The 24,956-nt window shown below is 42.3% G+C and overlaps 1 protein-coding gene across 4 annotated transcripts in view; it reads right to left on the reverse strand.

Moving 5' to 3' along the window:
• Nucleotides 1-22,035, reverse strand: part of hipk2 (homeodomain interacting protein kinase 2) — a 75,886-nt gene extending 53,851 nt beyond the window's left edge. For all 4 annotated transcript variants that reach the window (XM_061772791.1, XM_061772790.1, XM_061772789.1 and 1 more), the window contains exons 1-2: nucleotides 21,745-22,035; nucleotides 1,206-2,358 (exon numbers count right to left, since the gene is read on the reverse strand). In XM_061772791.1, the coding sequence (XP_061628775.1) occupies nucleotides 1,206-2,358; nucleotides 21,745-21,763 (1,172 nt within the window). In that variant the 5' untranslated portion in view covers nucleotides 21,764-22,035. The remainder of the gene's footprint in view (nucleotides 1-1,205; nucleotides 2,359-21,744) is intronic.
• Nucleotides 22,036-24,956: the final 2,921 nt, after the last annotated feature.

Below are 24,956 nucleotides of genomic sequence, written 5' to 3' on the forward strand. Positions count from 1 at the left end.
CGATGTCATCGACATATAGTGACAATCAATTGCTTTTACGCGGGATGGCAGCTAACCCGTGTATCCACATTTTGAGACATTTTTATCTGGTGGTGTACAGTGAGATTTATTCTCTTGTAAAAGATGTGCCTTTGCTCAATAAAGGTTGGGAAACATTGCAGTAGAGACACCAGGTCTTGTCAGAAACGTAGCGACAAACTATAAACGGAAAAACAAAAAAGTTCAGTAAGACATATGTATTCAAAAAAATGAAAATAACCCCAAACAATCGAAAGAATGAGTTGTACCTTGACAGTTACAAAACGACCACCTGGCATGTGCCTGTGGGTTATGTGTTTTGAGTAGGCATATTCGTAAAATACGTGAAGTATACAGTACTGTCGCTCTGACACATCTGCTATTTCCTTAGCTTCAGCTCCGACACGAGGCCGGATCCCCGAGCACAGCTCAAGTGTCTCTTTGGGTGAGCATTAATGATTCCTGGCCGCTGCCTCAGCTCAAAGCTAAACACGTTTTTGCTTTGGTTAAAAGGGAGATGTGAGAGGTACAAGAAAAAAACAGATCTTCCCAGGGAGTCATCTGGTTCTAATGCAGGGCCCACTGGTGTGGATTTCAGGCACATAATACAGGAGAACTTGGGCTGACCCCCCCTCATCTTTATCTCGGGGGAAATGGGAGCCCACCATGGTGAAGGGACTGAAGGTCCAAAGGGATACTGGGCAGTGGAGAGCAGTGCGGGGAATACCGGCCCCTCCTGGGTAGCTTCCATGATTGGTGCCCGTTTTCAATGAGGGGATCACGTTGTGAAATCTTAACCTGGCTATAAAACATAAGTATGTCGCTATAACGTCAAATGTGATCACCACAATTTTGTTTATAACAGAAATTGCTTCATTTGAACCACGTACATGCACGCACACACACGCACGGACACATACACACACACCCCATGTGTGACCATTGCGCATCAACATCCCCATCGCATAAGGGAAGAGATGAACAACTTCAAAAACAAAAGCACAATGAGGGATGGGAGGATTTCAGCTGCAACAACTACTGTGAATGGCCTACAAATCTGCTTTTCTTTGAAAACATTCCCATCAACGCAAGGATAATTCTAACAAGATTCAGAGGTCCAACTATTGCTCCAATAAAAAGATCAGGAGCAACCTGTGGAACATTAATAGAATGTTATGAACTCGTACCTGTAGTATCTGGACTGTAGATAAGTGGAGCAGACAGCTTTGGACACATGGCTAGCTGAGCCAAAGTCAATGACTTTGACTCTATAGGGCTGCCGAGATGGATCTACAAGCATGATGTTTTCCGGCTTCAGATCAGCGTGGATCAGACCCAGACTCTTCAGCTTCATCAGCGCTGTAGCCACCTGCTGCAACACGGGTCTGATGTATTTAAGCGGCAGCGGGCTGAACTTGTTCTGCTTCAGGAAGTCGTACAGGTTCTGCTCCAGCATCTCAAACACCAGGCACGTGTGGTTCTTATGCTGGAAGCACTCGTAGGCCCTCACAAAGTTGAAATCATCTGCACTCTCCGTGCTGAGACGCGCCAGGATGCTGACCTCGATCTGACCCTGCCGTGCGTACGACGGGTGGTTTTTTAGAATCTTGATTGCCACAATCTCATTGGTGCCCCTCTTCCAGCACTTAACAACCTGCCCGAATGTTCCTCGTCCCAAGAATTCCAGCACTTCATACGTGTTTGTCATGGAGCAGAGCACCTCATGCTGCACCAGTTGGTAGTCCCCCTCATTGTTGGAGCCGCTGTTCTTCGATGTTGCCGTAGACCCAGCGGTGGCCACTGTAGCCACCGTGGCGCCACTGGCTGCGCCGTTTTGGATCATCAGTGGACCGTGCTCCTCTATTATCTGCACACTGCTGTTGTTGTCAAGCTCTTCACTCTTGCGTTTAAGCCCACATCGTTGGTAGGTGTCCAGGAGACTGACTGTGCTGCGGCGAGTCAGATTGTGAACCCCGACACCGCTGCCACCGCCACCCCCTCCGCTGCCGTTACTGCCTCCACCTCCGCTGCCCAGCAAAGACCCTAAACCCCCCGAAGTGCTACTGGCTGAGGCGACCACAATGTGGCCCGCACTTGCTGGGAAGATGAGCGCCTGCTCGTACGGCAAGGTGGAGCCGGCTACCTGCAGAGAGCTGTTAATTCCGAGGGGGCCGCTCACGGCCGACACGTTCTTGCTGTTGTGGCTGTAGACTTTGCTGTGCGTGCCGTACCCTGTCATATCCCAGTTGCAACTCTGCTCCACCTTCAGTTTCTTCACGCTAAAGAAGGCACTTGACTGAAGAGTGTGAGGGGAGAACACTTGCACTTGCGAGGCCATACCTGTGACAAGAGGGCACAAGAGGGGAGGGGCAAAGAAGGGAAAATGAGAGGTTAGGAATTTCAGAGTCCATGAAACATGAGTGGTAGCTTGAAGCTTTAAATAAAGACAGCTTGGGTCAGAGCAGGTCATTAAAACACCAAGCGTATATGTAGACGCATCAGCATGTTAACATCATTAATAACACACTAAAGGCAAGTATTAAATATCCTTTGAAAAAAGGTTTTACCATGCTCTTTTACAATATTTACTTCTAGAAAACCTGCCATGAAGCACATGCAAATATACTTTTATTGGAAAGTAGACAAGCAGGTTAGCAAGTGTATTGTTTGGTAAAAGTCATTTTGAGGAAGTGTTGTTTCTCCTCTCCAGAAAGCCAATAAAGTGGATGTAAACCAAAAAGAACCTTTCAAAAGGAGAAACAACATAGACTCAGAGACACAAACATGGACAGTTCAACAAAAACCTCCCAAGGAATGATTGCAATTTCCTTCTGTACTACAAAACCCAGTCGCTGCATTTATTAGGAGGCAATAACTCACTTCGGGGGGAAAGACATTTTTGTTCAGAAAGCTATAAGAACAGCAAAAGGGAACTGAACTCTCTCATCCACAGATCCTGCAGACAGCAAAACAAAAGCAAATCTGCACAACTGTGCACTTAACTCTTGGGAACAAAATGCCTTAGAGTAAGCAAAAGCCTCTCCAAGCAAACAACTGCCCAAAAATAGTCACTTCTTTATCTCCCTCCTTTGCAAACAGGCTTGTTTGTGGCATTGAAATGATTATCACAGCACAGAGAAGATTATATGCAGCTTGTAGTTATGCTTTGCACTTTCCAGTAAGCTATATAGGTGGACTCTAAACAAAGTAAGAGCTTCCACCTGGTTATGCTCACATACACACATTACGTTTCATTACTGATTAACTGATGCCTGATTGTAACTCTTTATAAAGGCAAGGAACCATACTCGGTCACTCAAATTCAGCCCACCCACATCACTATAAGGTAGTTGAATATGTTCGTCCTTCCAATGAGCGATGAAAGTAACATGGTAATAAAAGCAGTTATATGATACAATGTTTGTAAATATAATGAAAATATTTTTTTTAAAGTCACTAGAGTAGACAAAGTCTTGTAAAGTGCTACACTAAGTTTTAATAAGTAAACGTTCAAATATCTAACCAGAAAATGTAATTTCCATCCAGGAGCACAAAGTGTTGTTTTACTTCATCATTTGAAAGCTGGAACATGCTGTACATTCTTATGACATTAGGGGAAAGCATGCATATTTCTATAATCTATTATGTGAACAGGAAGCAGAAGGCACGGGTAAATGCCTCGTCACTTTGTCCTGAGTGGTGATCATGATTAGTTCTGTAAAAACGCTACTGGCTCTCTATTATACATTGCTGGATTTGTATTTTAAACAAACTCTTCCTGTTCCATTTTTGTCTCCCCTTCGGCTTTGCACGGACGTTGCCGCTATCTCTACAGTCATCTGGTCCTAGGCCTAATGCTGTAGGATTGGAACTGTAGTGCACATTACAGGGTTTACAGTAAGCCTGATAAGTGCTACGGCTCACGTAGCACCTCCAAGTGTCCTACATTAGATACTAAAGCTTTTTATATTAATGTTTCTACATGATCATCAGGGTGTATTTTTTGTTCCACCTAACACTGACAGGTCTGCAGGTACGGATTGGCCAGAGAGGTAATGAAGAACATCCGTGAGGCTATTAGGGGCAAGGCTCTGTGCTAATCACATAAGCTCGGTAGGCCAGATGTCACTTCTTGTATTACCAAATCCTATGCCTGTACTTTTCTCTAAATATAATTTGAATGATGGGTTGCATCACTGAGTGGCGTCAACAGAGTGTGACTGAAAGCCAGACAGGATAATCACAAGCACGGACACTAAGATGGCTGGAAGGACACAGAGATAGCCAGTACTCATTCTTGAAAACTCCAGCATATCAACTAGCGTAATGAGGGAAGTGTTTTAGCGTTAAAGGGGCTCTCTGATCACAGTTACTCAGATGCAAAACTGCGGTCAAGGGGTTCACTTGATATTGGCTGCATAGTGCAATGATCTGAAGGCCACACGTTCCCTAAAACTGGTTAAACCCCGGAATTAGGAGTGGATGTTTAGAAATATGGACTAAAAGCGGGCTGCCTTGTTATGAACGTGCGTCCAACTGCTTTTTTGTTTTTTGTTTTGCCATGAATGTAAAAGTACGAACAAAAGTGCAGTGTTGAGGCTTGTGGAGCACAAATAATTAATTAAATGAATCTACATTAAGAGGTCATATGGCTGGAACGTTATCTCATGACAACACACACACAAGCAACAATGTGACTAATTATACATTATTATTAAGCACAGCTCGTGAAAATTTCAGACACGGTCATGACTTTTGAATTTGAACCATGATGCTGTCAGAAGTAACCTTTGCTTAAAAATGTATTATAACAGCTACTGAACTTCTACCTTGTAAGACTGTAAAGGCCCTTTGCGACACATTGACAGAGTTTAAATGCCTTCGGGAGCCAAGATTTTCCATTAAGCATACCTAACTGAACAGACTGCAATTAAGGATTCCTGAGACTCATTTTCCACTGTGCTGAGGCAACATGTTGAAATGGTAATAGTCAATGTTTTCAGAAAGATTACGTCTCTGTCAGAGGGTTGTTAATCTTCTTTTTGGGAGGATCAGGGCTACATACCATGCGAGGGACAGCCTGAATACGAGAGGAGATCAGAACGTGAAGTGGTTCTGACATTTTATCCTGTGACCTGCTTCTGTTTGCACACTTTTATTAAATGTGTCATTTCTACTCCAGCTGATGAAAAACCATGTAAAAATACAAAATTCTACTCTACTACAAAGAGACTCTTTCTTTCACCAGCCCAGAGTTTTGTTTGAGAGGATGGAAACCCGTTTTTCATTGGTTTGTGGTTAAATCTCTAATCGTTCAGTGTAAATATGAGCCAAGCAGCAAATGTTCCATGCTCAGCCTGCACCGTATTGGATAGGTGCAAAAGGAGACAATAGCCATCGCCTAGGAGATTATCCACAGACAGCATTCATGTAGAGATGGCGACTGCATATATTTGGACTACTTGTGGAGCTCGCCAGTGTCCGTGTGGGGGAAGGAGAACTTATTAGTCAATGAATTGACTTCTTACTGGGTAGACAAAGAATTTTCTCACCAATGTTGGGTGTATGCATGCCACTTCTCCTCTCCTTGATGGCATATAGTAGCATAGTAGCGCTGTGCGATAGTACGATATATAGTAGTGTGATTAAAAAAACACAAAAAAAACATCATCCTTGTGCCTCACTCTCCAGGCATGACTGATCGATTTAAGATCAACCCAACTGTTCCACGAATGTAACAGTTAAGCATGGGTTGATTGGTCATGGTTGGAAAGTGGGGATGACGTGCGAAAGAGGCACCACTGTTCGCTGTTCAGTTGTGAGCTGAGTTAAATAAATGGAATCTGTGCAGTGTGCCCACACTCCAAGATAGAATGAGTTTGTGAGTTTTTGTGTGAAGAGACCCCACAACAACAGAGTATTAACTCATTCACTGCCATTGACGGCTGTTGAATTCAAAGATCCATGTTAACATGGAGGCCTGCCAGTGTTAAGAATGAATGAAGGTTAATGTAACTGCAGCAACCCTGCTACTTGGCGGTCGCATTTTTATATCACCCACAAACAATCCTTTACGGCACTGCAAGGGGAGCATGGATAAACAGCAACGTATAGTACATTACATTACAATGTATTATTTGACACCCTTCTGTAGAGGTACCTAACAAATTGGTACGTTATGATACTGTAGAGGTAGGACTGAGCTAAATAATGTGCTTTTGCTTGGATAGTTAAAAGGGATAACTAAAAAAAAAAAAACAAGAAAGTGGATTGAAATATGATGTTTCAGGAATATGTCTACAGTGTCCTGTTCCAATTCTCTCCAATTTCATGATGGGTTACAATGCTCCACACTGGTATGACGCCACGTTATTTAAGTAGCTGATAAAAAGATCGCCATTCCTTCATTAACTGTACTGCAACACACTGAAGTGTTCATTCATTCATGGCTCTGAGAAATTACTCTTCTTAACTGTTTCAATACGAGTACAGTATAGTATAGTATCTATACAGTAGATAAATAGAAAAAAAAAAGGTGTGCTATACCCAATTCCTTGAATTTGAAACCCTCATCTTGCCCATATACAGTATTTTGGACAATTCATTCAACTTTTCGGGGAACAGATTGGAAGGCCCATTTCTGTTCTAACATGACTATGCATAAATAACGAATGATAAAGGCATGGTCGGGTGAGTTTGGTGTGGAAGAATCCCAAACAGCTTTGAAATGAAATTTTAACAGACTGTGAGCTAGGCCAAATGTCGCAGATGTTCTTCTCTATGAATGGGAAAAAAGAATACCACAGACACACTGTTTCAGAAAGTTTTCCTGTAGTAGCAGAAGCTGTCATACATATTTGCAAAGGTGGAGCAACTCCATATTTTCTTGTATTTTGGACTAATGTTTTCACTCATAAGTTTACCTGACATAGTGTCTATAGGGCTATCTGTACAGTATTTTCAACCAGTGTAATATGTTAAATTGAAGGCTGATCATTTGCATGTTTTGACTTCTTATACTCCATTGTTTCAACAGCAATAAACCACCGGTAGTAATGGTAGTGACGGCCACGGTAACAACTTTTGAGGGCTCAAAAGACTCGTGAAATAAATTCTGTGGAGGATCATACTGTCCATATAGAGCAGTGTAGTCTTGTGGCGAGGTGCTGAAGCCTGACGCTGCACAGGCACTCGCACTCGCCCGTGGATATTATTGACCATCCTGTTTGCTTTTTTAGCCCTCTCATCTCTTGCTTATTTATAGAGCAATGCATCACACAAGCTTGCAGGAAGATACTGACATGTAGGCCGCTGCTCCATCAGGCCTGGCAAGTTCCCTCATCTCTCTAAAAATCCACATAAAAGAGAGCAGATTCATCTCGCAAAATGACACCCGGCAAAGCAATTATCAGTGTTGTCGGACAAATGTAAACGGCTCGTAAATCAGCTGAATACTTGCAATAACTGTGACGGTCGACTCAAGCCAAAAATATGCCGTGTGCGCAACAAATGATTACAAGTTATTGTAGTTTTTTTTTTTTTCTTTTTTTTTTTTTACAACACAACAGTTGTAAAGCAGAATCTCACACACACTAAGAACACAAACACACATCCTACGGCATACAATTTTAGGGTGTTGCTTAGCCATGTTAACTCTGCCTGACAAATGTGGCAAGATAAGGGCAATTCAATTCTTTTTAGTGTGCCCATAAAATGCCTATTGTGAGGGAAAACATTTGACTTGTTTATACTGCAAGGTCAGCCTCACCAGGCACGCAACCAATGGTTGCAGAGCTGGTTGCTCTGCTTCAGCTGGATTTCTTATTAATCAGATCACGAGTGTCACAAGTGTACAAAGAACAGCGCTTCTCTTATTCTTTATTCTTCTTTATTCTCACAGAGAGAATAAAATAAAAAATAAAGGAAAGAAGGAAAGAGAATTGAGGAAATGTATCATTGAACAAAAAAAAAATTTTTAAATTGGGAGGTACATGTCTGTTTGTTCATGTCTCTGCACCACCTTCTGTTTCATGGAAGATGACATAAAATATTATAAGCAGACAAAAGGGACTATACTATTTTTGGTTCTGGGTTGGGGGGGGGGGGGGACACACAGCTTTTTCGTTTATCCATTTAGGACTTTCAGACTCATGGAGAAGGATGTAACATGTGAGGAATGGTACGAATAGGACTCTAACATTTGCATTGTGAGGTGGGCGGAAAAATGCCATTGTGACTAAAATGATGAAAAGAGGAAAGAAATTCCTCAAGTCGTGTTTGAATCCGGGTTTGTACCAGAATGCGATCAATTCTGCTTCGGTACATTGCGCCAAACCTTCACAATGTTTCATGGAAATTGGTTGTGTGTTTTTTGCAACTAACAAAGGGTAATCAAAACAATACCTCTTGCTCTCACAATTTTATGCTTGGTGGAGGTAATAAATGCTGTTAGTGCAGCAACAGAAACAAAGATATCGGCCTAAAAAGGTAAGCAGCAAGCTATAAACATACTGTGATTAAACATATACTGTATAAAATGCACACGCTCACTTAAGACTCGCTCACAACAACACCGAGCCTCACTGCAAACGTTAAATGGTGCCCAGTCTTAATTACGGTGGCGTATTGAGCCTCGCAGGGGTTCACACCTGATAAGCAGCCACGCATAAACACTTATCTTGAACAAACCGCGAGGAACAACTCCCTATAACCCACATCCTCTCAGGATCAACAATGACAGCTGGACACTGCACAGAAAAGACGTCAACACGTGGGAAGGCCATGAGAGAAAGATCTGAACGAGTACATCGTGGGTGAAAGCAAACAATGGAAAAAGTGCATTGAAAAGGGGTGTTATGTGTCGCGTTATAGCCACTGACAGATATATGAGGTTTGATTGTGAAAGTGAACACATGTGGCCGTGGGTAGGCTACGGCAAGCCAAGGTTTCAGAAGGACAGCTTTTCAGGAAGTGAAGGACAAAAGGCAATGACACGCAAACAACGTGACTTATAATGATGCTGATAGTCTCACAAGGACACAAACAACTGGGGCCATTTTCCCCCCAGTTATCTTTTTTGTATATAGGATGAATTGCCCACAGCAGGACGAGATGGGGACAAGAAGCTTACAGTGAGGGAACCGAAGTATGTTAGCTTTTTTGTGCCCTGTTATTCATACAAGCATTCATAACTACACATCAAGTTTAGGGGATAACCCTGCTGTAGTGATCGACTTGTTAAATTAGACATTAGTTTTTGAATGGAAATTGAAATTGCCGGTGGCAACGTGTGATAGTTATACAGTGGGAGGAATTTTTTAAAATGAACAAAACAGCAATGATGGAAGGAAAAGACAGAATTAAAAACACAGACAATTATAGGATTAAATCACAAACCTTTTTTTTTTTTTTTACTTTTGCGAGTTTTTTGTTCCCTTGATTGCATTGCTATAATTCAGCAGCATTGCATTTCAGTGAACTGTGGGCAGTCGGAACAGTATTATGGGCTAACAAATAACATTAAAAAAAAAGAACAAAACAACAAAACAGGTCATGACTGCTTGAGTAATCTTTCACCTGTTAAGTGGTGATAAACTAAAGAGGAACAACAAAAGGTAATGATGAATGAGGGGGGAAAAGATCTCTTAAAGTGGTAATTAAAGACGGGTAAGGTTTGCTCAACAGTCTAAATATTAACAACAACAGTTATTAAGTACATTTTATAAAACACTTAAAACATTACCGCGTTCAAATTATGATAATTTACTATATCGCCATCCATCCATTTTCTATACCGCTTGCACTTATCAGGGTCGTGGAGGGGCTTGAGCCTATCCCATCTGACTTGGGACATGATGCAGGGTACACACGGGACTGGTGGCCAGTCAAACCCGGGCCACATAGACCGTAGACAAATCTCACATTCACACCTGCGGACAATTTAGCGCCTTCAATGAACCCAACATGCATTGTTAATGAAATGTGGGAGGGGGTGTGAAGTACCTGGAGAAAACCCACGCAATCACAGGGAAACATGCCAACGCCACATAGGAAGGTTGGAGTCGAGATTCAAACCCAGAACCCAGAAGAGTGAGGCAGAAGTGCCAACCACAAATTCCTCATGCTGCCTCCACTGCATTTCACTTCTTTCAAATCACAATAATTACAGTGGAAAGTCAGATGTCCCTCAGGTCATATCAATTGGAATTCAACCTAAATTTAGGGGAAAAGTCGCACACACAAAAAAATAAAATCGATAAAAATCATGTCTGACCTCAAATGAGACAATATGTTGTGAGACATCAGATCAGTAAGCACCTAAAAGGATTAACTCCACAGGTGCTTTGCTTTTCTGTTTTTTGTTTTTTGTGCATATCTGTGATTGCACCCAAAAAAAAAGGTAACCAGTGAGGACATCTGACGGCAGCAACGAAACAATGTCTGTAAACGTAGAACAGTTACATTAATTTAATCACCACTATTTCCAATGGGGGAAATAGTTATTTGGAAAATGCAAGGTTGAAAATTAAAGGTTGAATTGCACCCAAGAACAAACAACAAGAGTGTTCAACATGAATATGTAACTTGCTGATGGCGAGGATAAATCGTTGCTTTCCACTTTCATATCTATCTATCTATACTCAGTGCCTGTTTTTAAGTTGCTGCTATATCAAGCAAAATACTTAATCCTATTTCAAACATATTTTCACGTTTTTATTCTATTTATTTTTGTAACAATCTGCTGAGTGCTGTTTTAACCTGTACTGCAGTAACACTGGAATTGGTCTGTCCCCACAATGGTCTGTTCTTTATTTTACAAATTATGAAACCAGTTGAAAGTGTTGAAAATAGCTTGCTGTCTTTAACGATAGAATGTTTAAAAACTCAAACAAATGGGCAATCTTTTAAAAATTCCTGGAAAATAATGGTTTTGGAGGATTCTGTCCTACAGCGGCGATATGTTTTTGTTGTTGTTATTTTTTTTATGATAAAGGGTTTCAAAAGCGGCATCACTGTCCCATGGCATTGTTTTGGATGCGTTCATAAAGTCGCAGTCTGTTGCTACATGATTATCCAGAGGCAGCTGGTATATTGCCTGTCCTGCTGGCTCACCCTCACCGCACACACCCACCTCTCCATTTGCATGCCCCTTCCAGTAGGTGAGCCAAACATCAACCCCCCCGCGTGCCTTTTCTGACAATCGTCAAAGGCGTCACGAAACTTTAAGCTTCTCGAGCACTCCTCAACGACAGTATATGTCAAAACTCTGATGCCTAAACAGCAACTACGTGCACTAAAACACCATCCCAAAACCCATACCCAAGGGGATTAATGAAAAGCCCCAGCCCTCTGGAACCTTGCAATGAACCTTGACAAGCGAGGAACCGGTCTAACCTGAACAGGAACCTTGGGGACCAGCCACACACAAGACAGGACCTTCACTTCCTGTATTTCCAAAACACAGCAAAAACATTCCGCTGAAGAAGCACATCATAGAAAGTAAGCGGGGAATCGTTGGACTGATCTGTCGCACCGTTACTTAGTTACAGCCTAAAAGCAGGACATGTTCCAGAAAAGCCATCACATGTTGGTTTTGTGAAAAATGCTGATGCTCGGAAACATAATTTACGAGCAGAGAGCCACACACCCGCCATGTGTCTCACATCAGAGCTTGTATACTTTATATGTCTCTGATGTGGTCTCTCAGGGCACCCCTCCACCTCCCCTATGCAATCAAATACAAAGCGAGGATGCTGCACATGCCTCTCCAGGCGACAAGAGTATGTGATATTTCATCAGCGGGCGTGAAGCTCTTTCCTGGGGCCCCGCTAAGACTACAAAATAGACCATTTTGGACCACGTATGTAATGAGATGTTTCATTTTGTACTCTCTGCTTCGTTATCGCAGGTACTCATCCATATGCTTGCATATTAAATTACCTTACTACGTTAATCTTGCCTCATCTTCCTCTTTTTAACCCACCCTCCTGTATTTTGGCGAAGTAAGGAAGCCCATCGTGCTATTTCCACAGCTTTTAGCAGATCATACCACACACAGACGCATGCTTGACTAACAATTCAGCCAGGCATATGTGTCCTTAATCCACTTGACAGTGCGTCGTAAACATGGCATGGACCCAGAGCACAGGCAATAAATTCAGCTTGCCGAATCAGCACTCCGATTCAGTCCGAGAATCGTACTTCTGCGGCATCGTTTTTTGGAGTCTTCATTGACAGACGGCAGCCAATGTCAGCCACCATGTATGGGAAATGCTTATGCACATATTGTATCTTTAACTCTTGTCAGGTACACAATGTATAAGAAACAAGATCCATAAGACGTTTGGACCAGTTCCTGTAGTTCTGACATCTGATCCAACACTTCCAGTTCCAAAACTGGCTAAATGGAAAGACATTTTTCTATGACTGTTAGCGTGATGAAAGGAACTTAAAGGCACATTGCAATTTAGTCACCACTAACATTCTGTGATTAACATGATATGCATTGGCCTGCTAGGTTCACTGTGGTTTAAAGTTAACTTCAGTCTTTTTTTTGTGGGTCAACGTCTTTCACAGTAAAAGGGTGGAAGCGTGTTTTGTTTGAGCAAGCAGCTGCTGCGTTTCATCAGAAAAGCACAGGAGATCTGAGTCCAGATGTAGGAAAGAGACCGGCGAAGGGAGATGATAGGGTCGACGACCCCAGTAACATCCCCCTAGACCCCACCCCCACTAACCTCTGCCAGTGCCCCGGAGGCCCATGGGCCCCAGTAGAGGGGGTTCATCTCTCCAACCCACTCCATTACAGCCATCTTTTTATTTCTGCGTACTTTTCAGCCTGTGTCACTCCCCATCTCGCTGCCCCGTTGTATCTGGGGTTGAATGGGGGGTCAATTCAAAAGGCTGTCTAGCTGAGCGGGTGGCTGGCCTCCGGCTTTGAAGTGAGGATTGGCTCGAAGCATCTTGGGTGATCCGATCCCACAAGGATGGCTCTTAGAAATGGGAATTTGGTACAGGATGGGTGTGGCTGGAAAATGCAAACAATTTCATCTTTGCAATTGGAAGTGATTTACCGTATATGTGTAAATTCAGGGCAATAAGAACCAAATACAAGTGCATCCTGGAGAAACAAGTGGAGAGTTATTTGTTTTTTTAAACAAGAATTGACATACTCGAGCTTGGCATTCCTAAGCAGATCATCAAAAGAGCTGTGAACACGTTTTAATGCTGCAGCATACTCGGGCTCAGATGAAGCAACGGCTGTTTCTGTTCCCAAATGGTGTTAAGTATACACGGAATAAATATCGAAATCTGAAAATAACAAAACATTACAGCAATGGAGCTATTCGGGTGCCCACGAGCACAAAAGCTCCAAATAGTTGAGTTAATGCTCTGTGCACTCTAATACAACTACAGAAATGAAAGATAGGTTGAAAGGGAACATTTATTTGTAATTTTTTTTTTGTCATAGAGTGACAATAACTACCAAATTAGTTAGTTAATAATGATAAGAAATGAAATGCAAAGATATCATTCACTTGGTTGCAAATGCAGTTTCTTTGTACCTCAACATTGCAGTGGTGGCGAACTGTTTGTAACGGTTACTCTTGGGACATGAGGTTTTTGGACTGTTTTGACATTTTAAAAATGCAACTTAAAATTTTAAGTCACAGAAGTCTTACAGTATGTTTTAAAAGCCCATTGTGCCAAAATTGCTTATTCGTGCCAATAGAAAAAGAAACCAGATCATGCACAATAATTTTAAAACAGAACACAAGATTTAAAACATGAGTAGCAATTGGATAGAACCGATTGGCTCCGTGTGTCTGTGCGATCATAGACAAAGTTTGACTCCTAGCCCGCTGACACTATTGACAGACCCGACTGCTGTCTGTTGCTTTCTGCTTGGCCTCCTGGCTTTCGGCAGTGATGGGACTCAATGCTCGTTTGAGCTTTGAAGTTCTTTGGTTATTAGCCAAGCATGGCGTTGTACCTGCAGCCATCTGTGAAGAGCAGCCCTCCCCTTGCGCTTCCTTCCGTACTCGCGGGCAACAAGAGTCAGGAGTGGTCGCTCTAACTGTCGTTCGTTCAGTGAATTGCATCCATTCTTACTATTTTGTGCTGACTAAATAATTACACGTCCCATCTGGCCACTAAAACTGTCTTGCTCCTGGAACACGAAGGCGCTTATGAACAAGTCATTAAAGGTCTGAAAAGCGGTTTTTCACTCATCTTAAGGTAATAGTTGATGAATTCTAAAAATGGGAATTTGACTACATTTTCTAAATGACTGACTCCTACTATCATCATTTATCTTTTTTTTCTCTCTTCATATTTCTAATGGGGTTCGAGAATCTTCCTTGAAATGTTCTCAACTCCTGTTTCTATGATAGTCTTGTATAGTACAGAATAATGCTCAATGAGGGAGTTGTGCATGGATTTAGCTCAACTTCCTCTAGCAAATTATTCTTCAGCTTGCAAACTAGTTTCGACTAAATCAGCAGTGGCTCTGCTCTTTGCAATCATTTTGCCTCAATTGCTTGGTCACACTAAATCAACAGTTTCACGCAATCAACTAAAATACAAATTAAAAAAAAGATTATTATGACAACTCGTAATCCTTACATCATGTTAAACTATTTTAAGGACTTGGTTCAAAGGTGTTTTTTTTTTTTTTAGTTCCTGTACTAACTGTATGACACATCACTCAAGTGGACAAGGCTGAATGTTGCAGTGCTAGATGAAGCCAGCACATCTTTTTCTGAGAACGAAAAATTAGGGGGCGACCAAAAACAAAGGGATTATGACCTGTGATAATAAATACAAGTTGATGGTTTTCCCATCGGGGATTAGTGATGGAACAAAGCAAGCAGACAAAGCAATGCCCGACGATGGTGGCATGGTAATGGGTGGGGGGGGGGGGGGGGGGGGGGGGTCATGATTAAGGAGGACAGAGATGCTGCAGTAGCCAAACCATCTTATCAAGCCAGCACATGCACACACATACACACATACACACTACTTGTACATGTGCCGTACAATCTGGCAATCAGACTGCTGCTAAAGTGTCACATGGGCACCATGTGTGCTGGCCAATGGCCTCTCAGCTTATCAACAAACAGAGCATGATGGAGGGACAGATAAAAGATTTGCGTAGGGGGTGGGGCAGGCAAACATCGTGTGTGTGTGTGTGTGTGTGTCTGTGTGTGTGAGAGAGAGAGAGAGAGAGAGAGAGAGAGAGAGAGAGAGAGAGAGGGAGAATTGAGAGGCTCACCGGCGGCTGATAAGAGATGGCAAACTGAGCGTGCAATGTGCAGTAATTGGAAGTTTGCAATATGCTTAACTATATGTACACCCTAAAAACCTATTTGACATGATCTGCACCCAAAGTGACCTTTGCTCTATGGCGTACGAGTCAAACGGCCGGCCCGGTATGCAACTGTTTGATAAATAGCGTGGAACGGGCCCACACAGCCAGCGTAAAAAAGAACGTGAACATATAGTGTCTTGGCTATCGTCAGGGTCACCTACCTTATATTTGACTCCAAGAGACAAGTGGTAAGCTAGTGCTGCAATAAAACAGTGTGACATTCATTGCACTAACATTGGAAACTCAGTGTGCCAGATTCACCGCCACCAAAGCAGCGATAATTTAACTGTGCACGATTCGAAACGACATCGCACAGTCTGTACAAAATATCAGGTTAAAGAGGCACGATAACGCAGTCAAACGGGATAATTATACTACAGCAAAGCATGCTAAGAAAACCCTCCTCCTCCGATTCCCCAACACACGGCAATCTTTTTTTAATGGTGTAATGTGAAGTGCTGATGACACACAAACTAAAAAATCCCATAATGCAGCGCAACAGCTGCTTACCCATCGGCTACCCGTGATTATTCCATAGCTTGCTAAGATGCCAAGTATGCAGCGCTGACAAAATGGCATGAGAGCAAAGAAAATGTAAATGTTTGATTTGTTCTCATTTAAACTTTTACTGAAATTATTCTTCATATTCTCAGGGTTTTGTGTTTAATTTTGGAATCATATTTTGTCATATCCATTTCAATTCACATTCATGTTTAAAAACATTCCGTGAAACGTTTATCCTGTTCCGCCAGCGACGTGCTTTGAGTTTTGGCCTTCTCTGCGATTGAGTTTGACATCCCTGCTGTTGGAATCACCGTGTAATTATTGTTTAATGGGCCCAACAGAAGGTCTTCTTCTCTCACTTTCACGTGGTAACGTGTAACTCTTTGTTTGAACTGTGGCTCACATCAAAGCACAGGATGTGTCAGACAGTACAGAATGTCTCTCTATCGTACTTAATTACACCATTGAGCAGTTACTGTTGGAATCAAGTTTAGCGGCACAGAACAACATTCATCAGATTTTTCTCTTTTAATCGTGCTGATGCCTGAACTACAAAGGCCTACCATTTTTAGGAGGTTGGCGCAGGGAAAACACAAAAATGGTTTCTTAAATGCTACAAATCCATTTTTAAAACCAAGTATACGCAAGTAAAAGCAAGCAATCATGGATAATTGTCTACTTTTTCCCAGAGGGGAAAAAAAAAAAAAAAAAAGTTTTCAGTTACTAATATGTACACAAAACATTGTTATGCGCACTTCTACTCTTGAATACACTGTCGACTCTTTGGCCACATCATTAGGTACACTGTGCAATGACATGTCACGGTGATGTACAGTTGCACTGAAACCGCAATCATGAAATGAAAGTATCCTTATCTTTAGAAAGACATATATCATTACATTGCGCAGGTCCACCGAATTACGTCAAAGTTGACATTTAATTAGTGGACAAACTGTTTGTGTTATCATACCATTAGTACTAAAATACATGGGCATGTATTTTTGCAATGATAAAACATGAGATGAAGCATTAATTGTAGGCCTGCAGGTAGAGTAACTGGTGTGACGCCCAACACGGTACATCTCTCCTCCATACTGGGGGCCATTACTTCTACTCAGAGCCAGAAGCAGCTGTTCCACACAAACTGACACCATGCATCAACAACAGTGCAAAGGCAGAGAAAGGGGCCTTCAAAACACTCACTCTTCCACTTTGATCTAAATTAACTGTCAACAACTGATGTGGTAGAGACAGCCACGCTTTTCAGAGCTTTCCAGAGGTCTGCAAAATGTGTCAAGAACACTAAAATAGGAGACTCGAGTGACTGCAGAGAGCATCAGAATCATAAAGACCCTTAAGCACTTCAAGCCAATGTAAAAAGCCGTCAGAAGAGTATCGGGGTCACGTAGAAACTAATAAGTTGCCCCCTTTGAAATAGCCAACGCTCCAATTCGAGAGTGGGCCTCCTGCGGCACCCTGGTGTCTTCCGTCCTGTCCAAGCTCATCTGTTTCCCAAACCCTCAAACACACCTCTCGACTATTTTAAGAGACCTCAAATATTTCCATGTCTTTCGCACGAGAAATTTGCATTTCATCTCATCTACTGAACGCTTTAGCAAATCAACAGCACACAAAAAACGCTGTGCTTTACTTTTTTTTCACTTCTGCAGCTTATCCACTTTCAGAACCATTTCTGAGCAGGCCACTTTCTGAAAAGTTGTCAGGTCATCAAGCAGACCAGAGGAGGATTGTACATTGTGTAGACCCGTTGGGGATGGTTTTTAGTTTTGTCCTTGACATTCGTCGGAGGAGAATATCAGTGCTTGTTGTTTTGTGCCTTCGTGGCAGCATGATTTTTTTCAGCACCGTTTTTCTTAAGGAGAATGTCGGCGCTTATTGGAACGTCGCCATTTGACTCTGATGCTACGACCCCGGGGCGCATGTTGTTTTGTGCCTTCACGGGCAGATTTTTTTTTGCAACAGCCCCGTTTTTGTTCAGCGGAAAATGTCAACACTGTTGGTGTCTGCTGAAGAATGAGTGTCGAGAGAAACGACTAAAGTGGACTGGAGAACTGAATCGATCTTTCTGTATGCGTGTTACTTGAATACGACAGTTGCCTGTTTACTTTCAAACTTAGCCTGTAGCAAACGTGGGTGACGTCGTGCACGCTGTGATCGCAACATCTGTAATCACGGCGCCCTCATATTTGTCAATGGAAGATTTGAATCTTGATCCTCTCGCATCTGTAACAGCTTCCAACAACGTGCACCAAGAGGGAATAAAACTGCACCTTCTGTATGTGAAGTGTCAATGTCAAGGGACCTATGCAGGTTTCGTTTGCTTATTTATGATTATTGTTATTTTATGTTTGGTGTACAGTGCTATATAAATAAAGTTGAGTTGATCATCTGAAAATACAGATAGACTATGAACAAACGTTTTGGGACACACCTCTTACAATCTAGACATTTGTAATAATTGTCTGGTTACAACTGTGTGAAAAGAGTTTTGTGAAGGCCCTTTTCTGTTCCAGCACTGCTGCGGTGCCCCTGTGCGGAAAGCAAGGCTTGGTTCGACGAGTTTGGTGTAGAAGAATATGAGAGGTCTGCTCAAGCACCTTCGGGATGAACACGAACGGAGCTGGTGAAAGCATCAAAATAAGGTTCTTGGTTGAACGCACAAAAAACAGCTGCCACAAACACAAAGTCTTCCCAGAAGTGTGGAAGTACAACTAAAAAGCACATAGTACTACAAACCCAAACTACAAATAAGAACAACATTTTTCTGCCATTTTCACTTCCTGTATGTGTTATGGCTAGGTGACCACCATGGCACCAAAACAGCGATGACTGCTCTTCCCTGCAAGCTATCATCAGCTAACATTTAGGTTCTCCTCTGTCCTCGGGCCTGAACTGAATACAACCCCCTGAACGATTGGGAATCCATACCCACAAGGTGTGGCCCGGCTCGCTCTTCCTGCAATTCTAATTCAGGTTTAAAAAGGCACAACCTTGGACTGTAACCCTGGGTCGCGGCCGATGAGGAAGAGATCAATCAAGCAGCTCCAAACAAGGGTGAGTGGAGGAAGGAGAGAGATAGCGCTGGGAGTCATTTCTGGGAACGTCGCTCTGTCCTATGAGGAGAAACTTCCTTCCAAGTAAAGGCAGTGTACATTCCCTGCACCAACATTCCCCTTTGTATAGATCACACAACGTAAAAAGCCACATCTGTGGCTGTGTGGGTGGATTAATCAAACATCAATCTGCCGCTGGCACTGGGGTGCCAGTCACAACCTTCATCCTCAGCAGGCTCTGAGTCACACTTTGTCCATCTGTCTGGGCAAGAACAAATGAATCTTCAGTGGAATACTGCTTGACCTATGAGCAGATGGCCGCTGAGCAAACAGGTGACGGAGTATACAGTACACAAGCTTATACCGTATACGTGCATGTATGCACTTAAAACCCCAAACAAAGCATCTGCTTGGACTAAAGGCAAACACAATTGGGTTAAGGGTAAAGCAACAGGAACATCGAGGAAAATAACGAGTGCATAAATTGATCCGTAAATACAAGCAAGCGAAAACGTGTTTTTGTCCATCGCTATGTGAGCAGGCCACTTCCTGATTCATGGATGATGAAGTAAAACAACTTAAAACAGTAAACAGAAAAAAAATTCTTCTAACAAACGAGGGAAAAAAAATGTGGCATTTCATCTTTGGGTGTTTGTGTGTCCATGTGTTACGCCACTTCATGGTTCACAGAGGATGACATAACTGAATGGACTGTCCCATTGATTTTATTCTGGGGTGAGAGGAATGGTTGAATTAGAATTCAAACAAAATAAAGTAAACTGAGCAAATTTGGAATATTTTTTTTTGGGTGTGTGCATATGTTAGCAAGTGACACGATGATTGGGGAAAATTCATTGACTAATTTTGCCGGGCAATGGAGTGGTCCATTTAAATTCTAACAGTAAAAAAGAGAATCACTAACCTTAGATTAAAAAAAAATTATAATAATGTGTTGGGTCAAAAATGAGCACTCGGAGAACATGCAACATGCAGTTGAGATTGAAACCCAGAACAACTGAGGTTCCACTGTATATGTAAGGATATGATGAGACAATTATACAATTATATGGTTCTACATTTATCATCGCCCTCTGAGGGAAACCATAACTGCAATGTGGCCCGCAACAACAATTAGCCCGATACCCATTTGAAAGAGTTCTTTCAAAGTTTCGTGTGAACTGGTTATGTCGTTTTGATGTAATCCTTCTAACTAACAATACCGCTCACTTTTGCTCTTGATTAAATCCCCCCCCCCCCCCCCCCCCCCCTAAAAAAAAAAAACGCAGTCTGACACAAGAGGTGTCTGCTGTCAATTGATAAATGTAACTATGGGAGCAAATAGTTCATCATACACGAATTAGGTGCCCTATAGCCATGGAGGCGTCATCAAGATGATTTTATGTTAAGGCCCACAAATATGTTGTTTCCAAAGGAGACTCTGGTCATTTCCATGATGGCCGCACATAACAGCTCTCTCCAACTTTGAGGGGGAACAGGCAAGGTAATTAATTCCCCCCGGTGTATCCTTTTTCTTCGCCCTCTCAGAGGCAAAGGGAAAAGCCGGCAATGTAATTTACACTAATTACCTTTTGCACTGGCGCCTCGAATTCAACTTTCCGTTTCATGTCAGAAAACCCGAGAGTCAAAGCTTCATCACCTTGAATGAGGATAAAAAAATTAAAAAAAAAGTCTTCCAATAAGGAACACGATTGATGCTCAGCAATTTGTAGTTTCTACTTTTGAACTGCACTCCTCGTGAATGGCACTCAAGACAAAGACGTTCCACTTTGATCCCAGCAGGGGGACTAGAGAGCAACTGGGGGTTAAATAAATACAGTATTGGAGACATCAGGGGTCATTATTTGCTTTGTGACGCATTCTCATTTGCATAAGGCTCCGAAAAGAATGCAGGCGTGCATCACTTAGTAAAAGAACACCGTAAGAGGTGTCAGAGCCTTGTCTTGTTTTGTACGGCCAATGCATCTCCAGTATGCAGGCTACTAAGCATAGTGAGTGAAGCATTGCTGCGTTGTTTTTTTTTCCCCAAATCGTAAACAGCCGACTGTTTCGCTATACGAACGTCGCCAATTGCCGCTCGTACGAGGAATGAGCCCATCGCGTTTGCAACACATTTGAGCACGACTGCAACGAGTTGCGTTTATGGGAATTGCAACACTCGTCACAGTCTTCCAGTACTTAAAAAAAAATAATAATCATAATAATAATTCAATTGGATTAGTCAGGGGCACGTTTTTTTTTTTCTTCTTTCTTTTCTTTTTAAAACAGTGGAATCAATACAGTCAGGCACAGCAAGAACGTATTTCCATTGCTTTTTTTTCCGGGTTCAATTGCAGATAAATACGAAATAAAACAAAAGAAGAGAGGGGATTGCAGCGTGAGCGTGTCTTTTTTTTTTTTTTTTTTTAATTGCTTCGAGGAGCCGCGGTTGGATCTTTTGCAGGTGTTCGCACGCAGACTTGACTCTTCGATGTTAAAAAAAAAAAAAAAAAACAGAAAAAAAACAAACAAACAAAATAACCAAACACACACACACACACGCCGAATAGTCTTGACAACATCGTAGGAGCCGCGGATCGTCTTTCAAACGCACAGCAAGTTAGCGAGAACATTGCAGCCGAGTGTTTCGAATAAACGCAAAGTAAACAAGACAAGACGTACGTGAGGGTGCAAAGCATCACACCCACCCCCCCGACCGCCCCCCGCCGCCTCCGTTTCTCCGTTTCAATGGGGACGCATGCACGCATGCATGCACTCACTCACCTTCGTATACAGGGGCCATCGGTGCAAGGGTTTCTGTTATTCATGGCAAACAATAAATAGACACGTCCGCTCAAAACTCAAGCAAAATCTGCCATCTTGAACGAGAGACGGTCTCGTGCGTTACTGGCCCGGTTCATGCGGGAAAATGATCCGAATTCCCCATCTGGTCCCGGGCGTTGCTCTCTGCAACGAGCCACGATGACAGCTTGACATTCAGCTATTGTGCGACATGTCGGTGGAGTGAGGAGTCTGCAAAAGTTGCAGAGGGCTGACTGAGCGCAGCGAGTTTGGTGGACGGGCGAGGGAGCAAGTCGAGTGTCGAACGAGTCGATGGGGAGAGGGGGAGGCAGGAAAACCAATCGTCATGAAAACGTGGATTTGGAATAAAAAAAAAAGAAAAAAGAAAAGAACAGAAACAAGATTTTTCTTAAATGTAACAGACAGCAAAGAGAGAGAGAGAAACAATTGATTTGCCGCATTTGTAGATGACGTGTAAAATATGTCAAAAGGTTATCTCATTACATTCTCGGGGTTTAAAATGGTCATTGTCAATCAATTAACCAATTATTTGGTCAAATAAATTAAAAGTTGTTCAATGTGTATGTGAAAGGTCATTCATATAAATCACTAGACAAATTATTTATATGGATAAATGAATTTTAAATCCAAATTAATGTCTTCACATTGTGCTGTGAAAAAGTTTGCATTGTTGCCTCACTTTAATGTTTAAGATCATATCAGACAAATATAACCCAAGTGAATTTAAAATGGCCTTTTAAATGTTTTGGGGATGTGGGAGGAAACCCACGCAGGCGCGGGCAGAACGTGCAAACTCCACACAGGCGAGGCCAGATTTGAACCCAGGTCCACAGAACTGCGAGGCGGATGTGCTAACCGGTCGCCAAGTGCAATAATCACTAATACTGTATTATCGTTTAAGGCAAAAAAAAAAAAAAAAGAATCTAATTTGATGTACAAATGTACCTAATGTTCTGGCCATTGAATGTTCCATTTTTGTGTGTGGCATTTCCAATTTTGCCTGCTGTGCCTCTCGGTTGGACGATGCTGTGCGTCTGCTCATATCTGCCTTCGACTTCCTAAAACTAAAGCCTCGCGTATGACGACACGAGATTTGCACAGAATGAATTTGAATAGGATCGGATTACATAGGCGCGCACCAGTGTGATTAATCTGTCATTTAGCGGCGACGCAGCATTATGCACACCAATCTCGAAATGAAACGCGTATACTGAGACTTGTGGGTGGACGTTAGCGAGTGATGAATTAGTGCGGCTCAAATTCACTCTCAAACTCTAATCCCACAACAGTATATAGTATAGCTTTTTTTAAATGTATTATTTGTTTTTTGTTTGCATGAAAGCATTTCAGTAACAATCGTCATCGTATAAACTAGGGATGTTCTGTCTTCAGCATTTGCCAAGCTTTGCATCTTGTTCTGCAAATAAGAGCTTAGTATGATGTACGTCACACAGCTTGAAGCCTAAACATACGTCATGTGCAGCTGACCATTGACCAGCTACATGGTGATTTAACTGTCAGACGGGCATCAGATTAGCTCTTAGAGGCCCCCGGGGGTTCGTGCACACCTACCTTTGCTTCGTAACAACACCATAACTAATGTAATTCTTGACTGTTAATTGGCCCTGGGCTTTCTCAGTGAAACTGCATATTAGCGGGATCTGTGCGTTCGGCCATAATTTGCCGATCGACTCAAACAATATATGTAGATACAGTGTTGTGCAAAAGGCTATATTGACCATATAACAGTATCTCATAGTAGAGTACAGACGGCCATCGTTGTATTTGTTGTTAGATGACTGCTTCCTGAATCATGGATAACAGAGGGCGTTGCCATTTTGTTTCTGGGGGGTGGACGCTTCTATTCATTGACGTCCTGGTCAATCAAACGGTGAAAATGAAATTACTGTATTGATAAATAAGTCGATGGTTGTAAGGCACGGAGAGGGTTTTAACCCTTGATCATCAGTTTACAGGACTGATGCCTTATTATCATGTATCCGTCGCGCTTGAAAAGAGTCTGTACTTTTATCCAGATCCTCACATAAACTGGTTCTCATATCGCCCACATAAACTGTTGTGCGTGTGTTTTTTTTGTTGTGTGGTTGTTTTTTTTCGATGAGCCTGCAAAATCCGTTCTGCTATTTTTTTGTTTTACGATGTCAAAATCATTGTTGTAAAAAGGGGTCATGAAAACAACAACGCTGGTGGTGGTGCTGCCTTCCAGGATTCAGCTGTCATTGTAAATGCCAGTATGTTCAAGTTTATCCCTTCCCCTTCCCCTTCCAGAATGACCACGCTGCAATGGATGTCGAGTGGGCAACATTTATCACATAGTCTGGTGCGATGCAAGATGTTGTACAATGTTCATTAAGATGACATAAGAGTCCATTTAAAGAGAAAGGTTGCCGCAGAGTAGACAAAAGTCTTTGCTGCAAAGTTTTGTACTAACTGCAGGCTTTTAATTCTAGACGTGGGAAGACCAAAAAGCAGCATGTTACAATAGTCGGGTCGAGACGTAACAAATGTGAGGACTACGATCTCTGCGTCGCTAGCGGACTGGATGGGCCATATCTTAGCGATGAAAAAAAACAAAAACAAAAAACGCAGTTTTGGTAACATTCTTTATGTGCTTTTGAAAGCAGAGAGTTGAGTCAAATATAACACCGAGATTTTTTGCTTACTCGCTTTGAGTAATGGTGGCTTTGTCAAAACTCAGAGTGGTGTCCTTAAACAAGTGCCTATGTTTAGCAAGGCCGATAATCAACTGTTCAGTTTTCTCAGGGTTAAGGAGAAAAAAGTTACAGGACTTCCACTGTTTCATCTCAACGAGAGACGACTCCAGATTAGAGCAATCGCGTGGGCTAATTAGATTTAATGGCATGTATAGCCATGGATCTCGTTTGATGTGCGTCCCCGTGTCCTTGACGTACAAAAATGATGATGGACGCAAAAAGCTTTATGAATGTGCGTCCACTGATGCACAACATTGCTTACCTACGTATTGTGTGCAAGGCTCAGATTAAGCGAATTTGCATGGCAATTTCCGGGTGAAAATTCGCATTTTCCGCATCAAAAAACACATTGAAAAGCAATTTTTTGTTTTTTAACCGTGACAAGGACAGTATAACGTAACCACAACGGCACGTACAGTGGGCTTTTTTGCTCAGTGT

This window comes from Phyllopteryx taeniolatus, chromosome 5 (genome assembly GCF_024500385.1).
Source record: "Phyllopteryx taeniolatus isolate TA_2022b chromosome 5, UOR_Ptae_1.2, whole genome shotgun sequence".
NCBI classification, from domain to species: domain Eukaryota; kingdom Metazoa; phylum Chordata; class Actinopteri; order Syngnathiformes; family Syngnathidae; genus Phyllopteryx; species Phyllopteryx taeniolatus.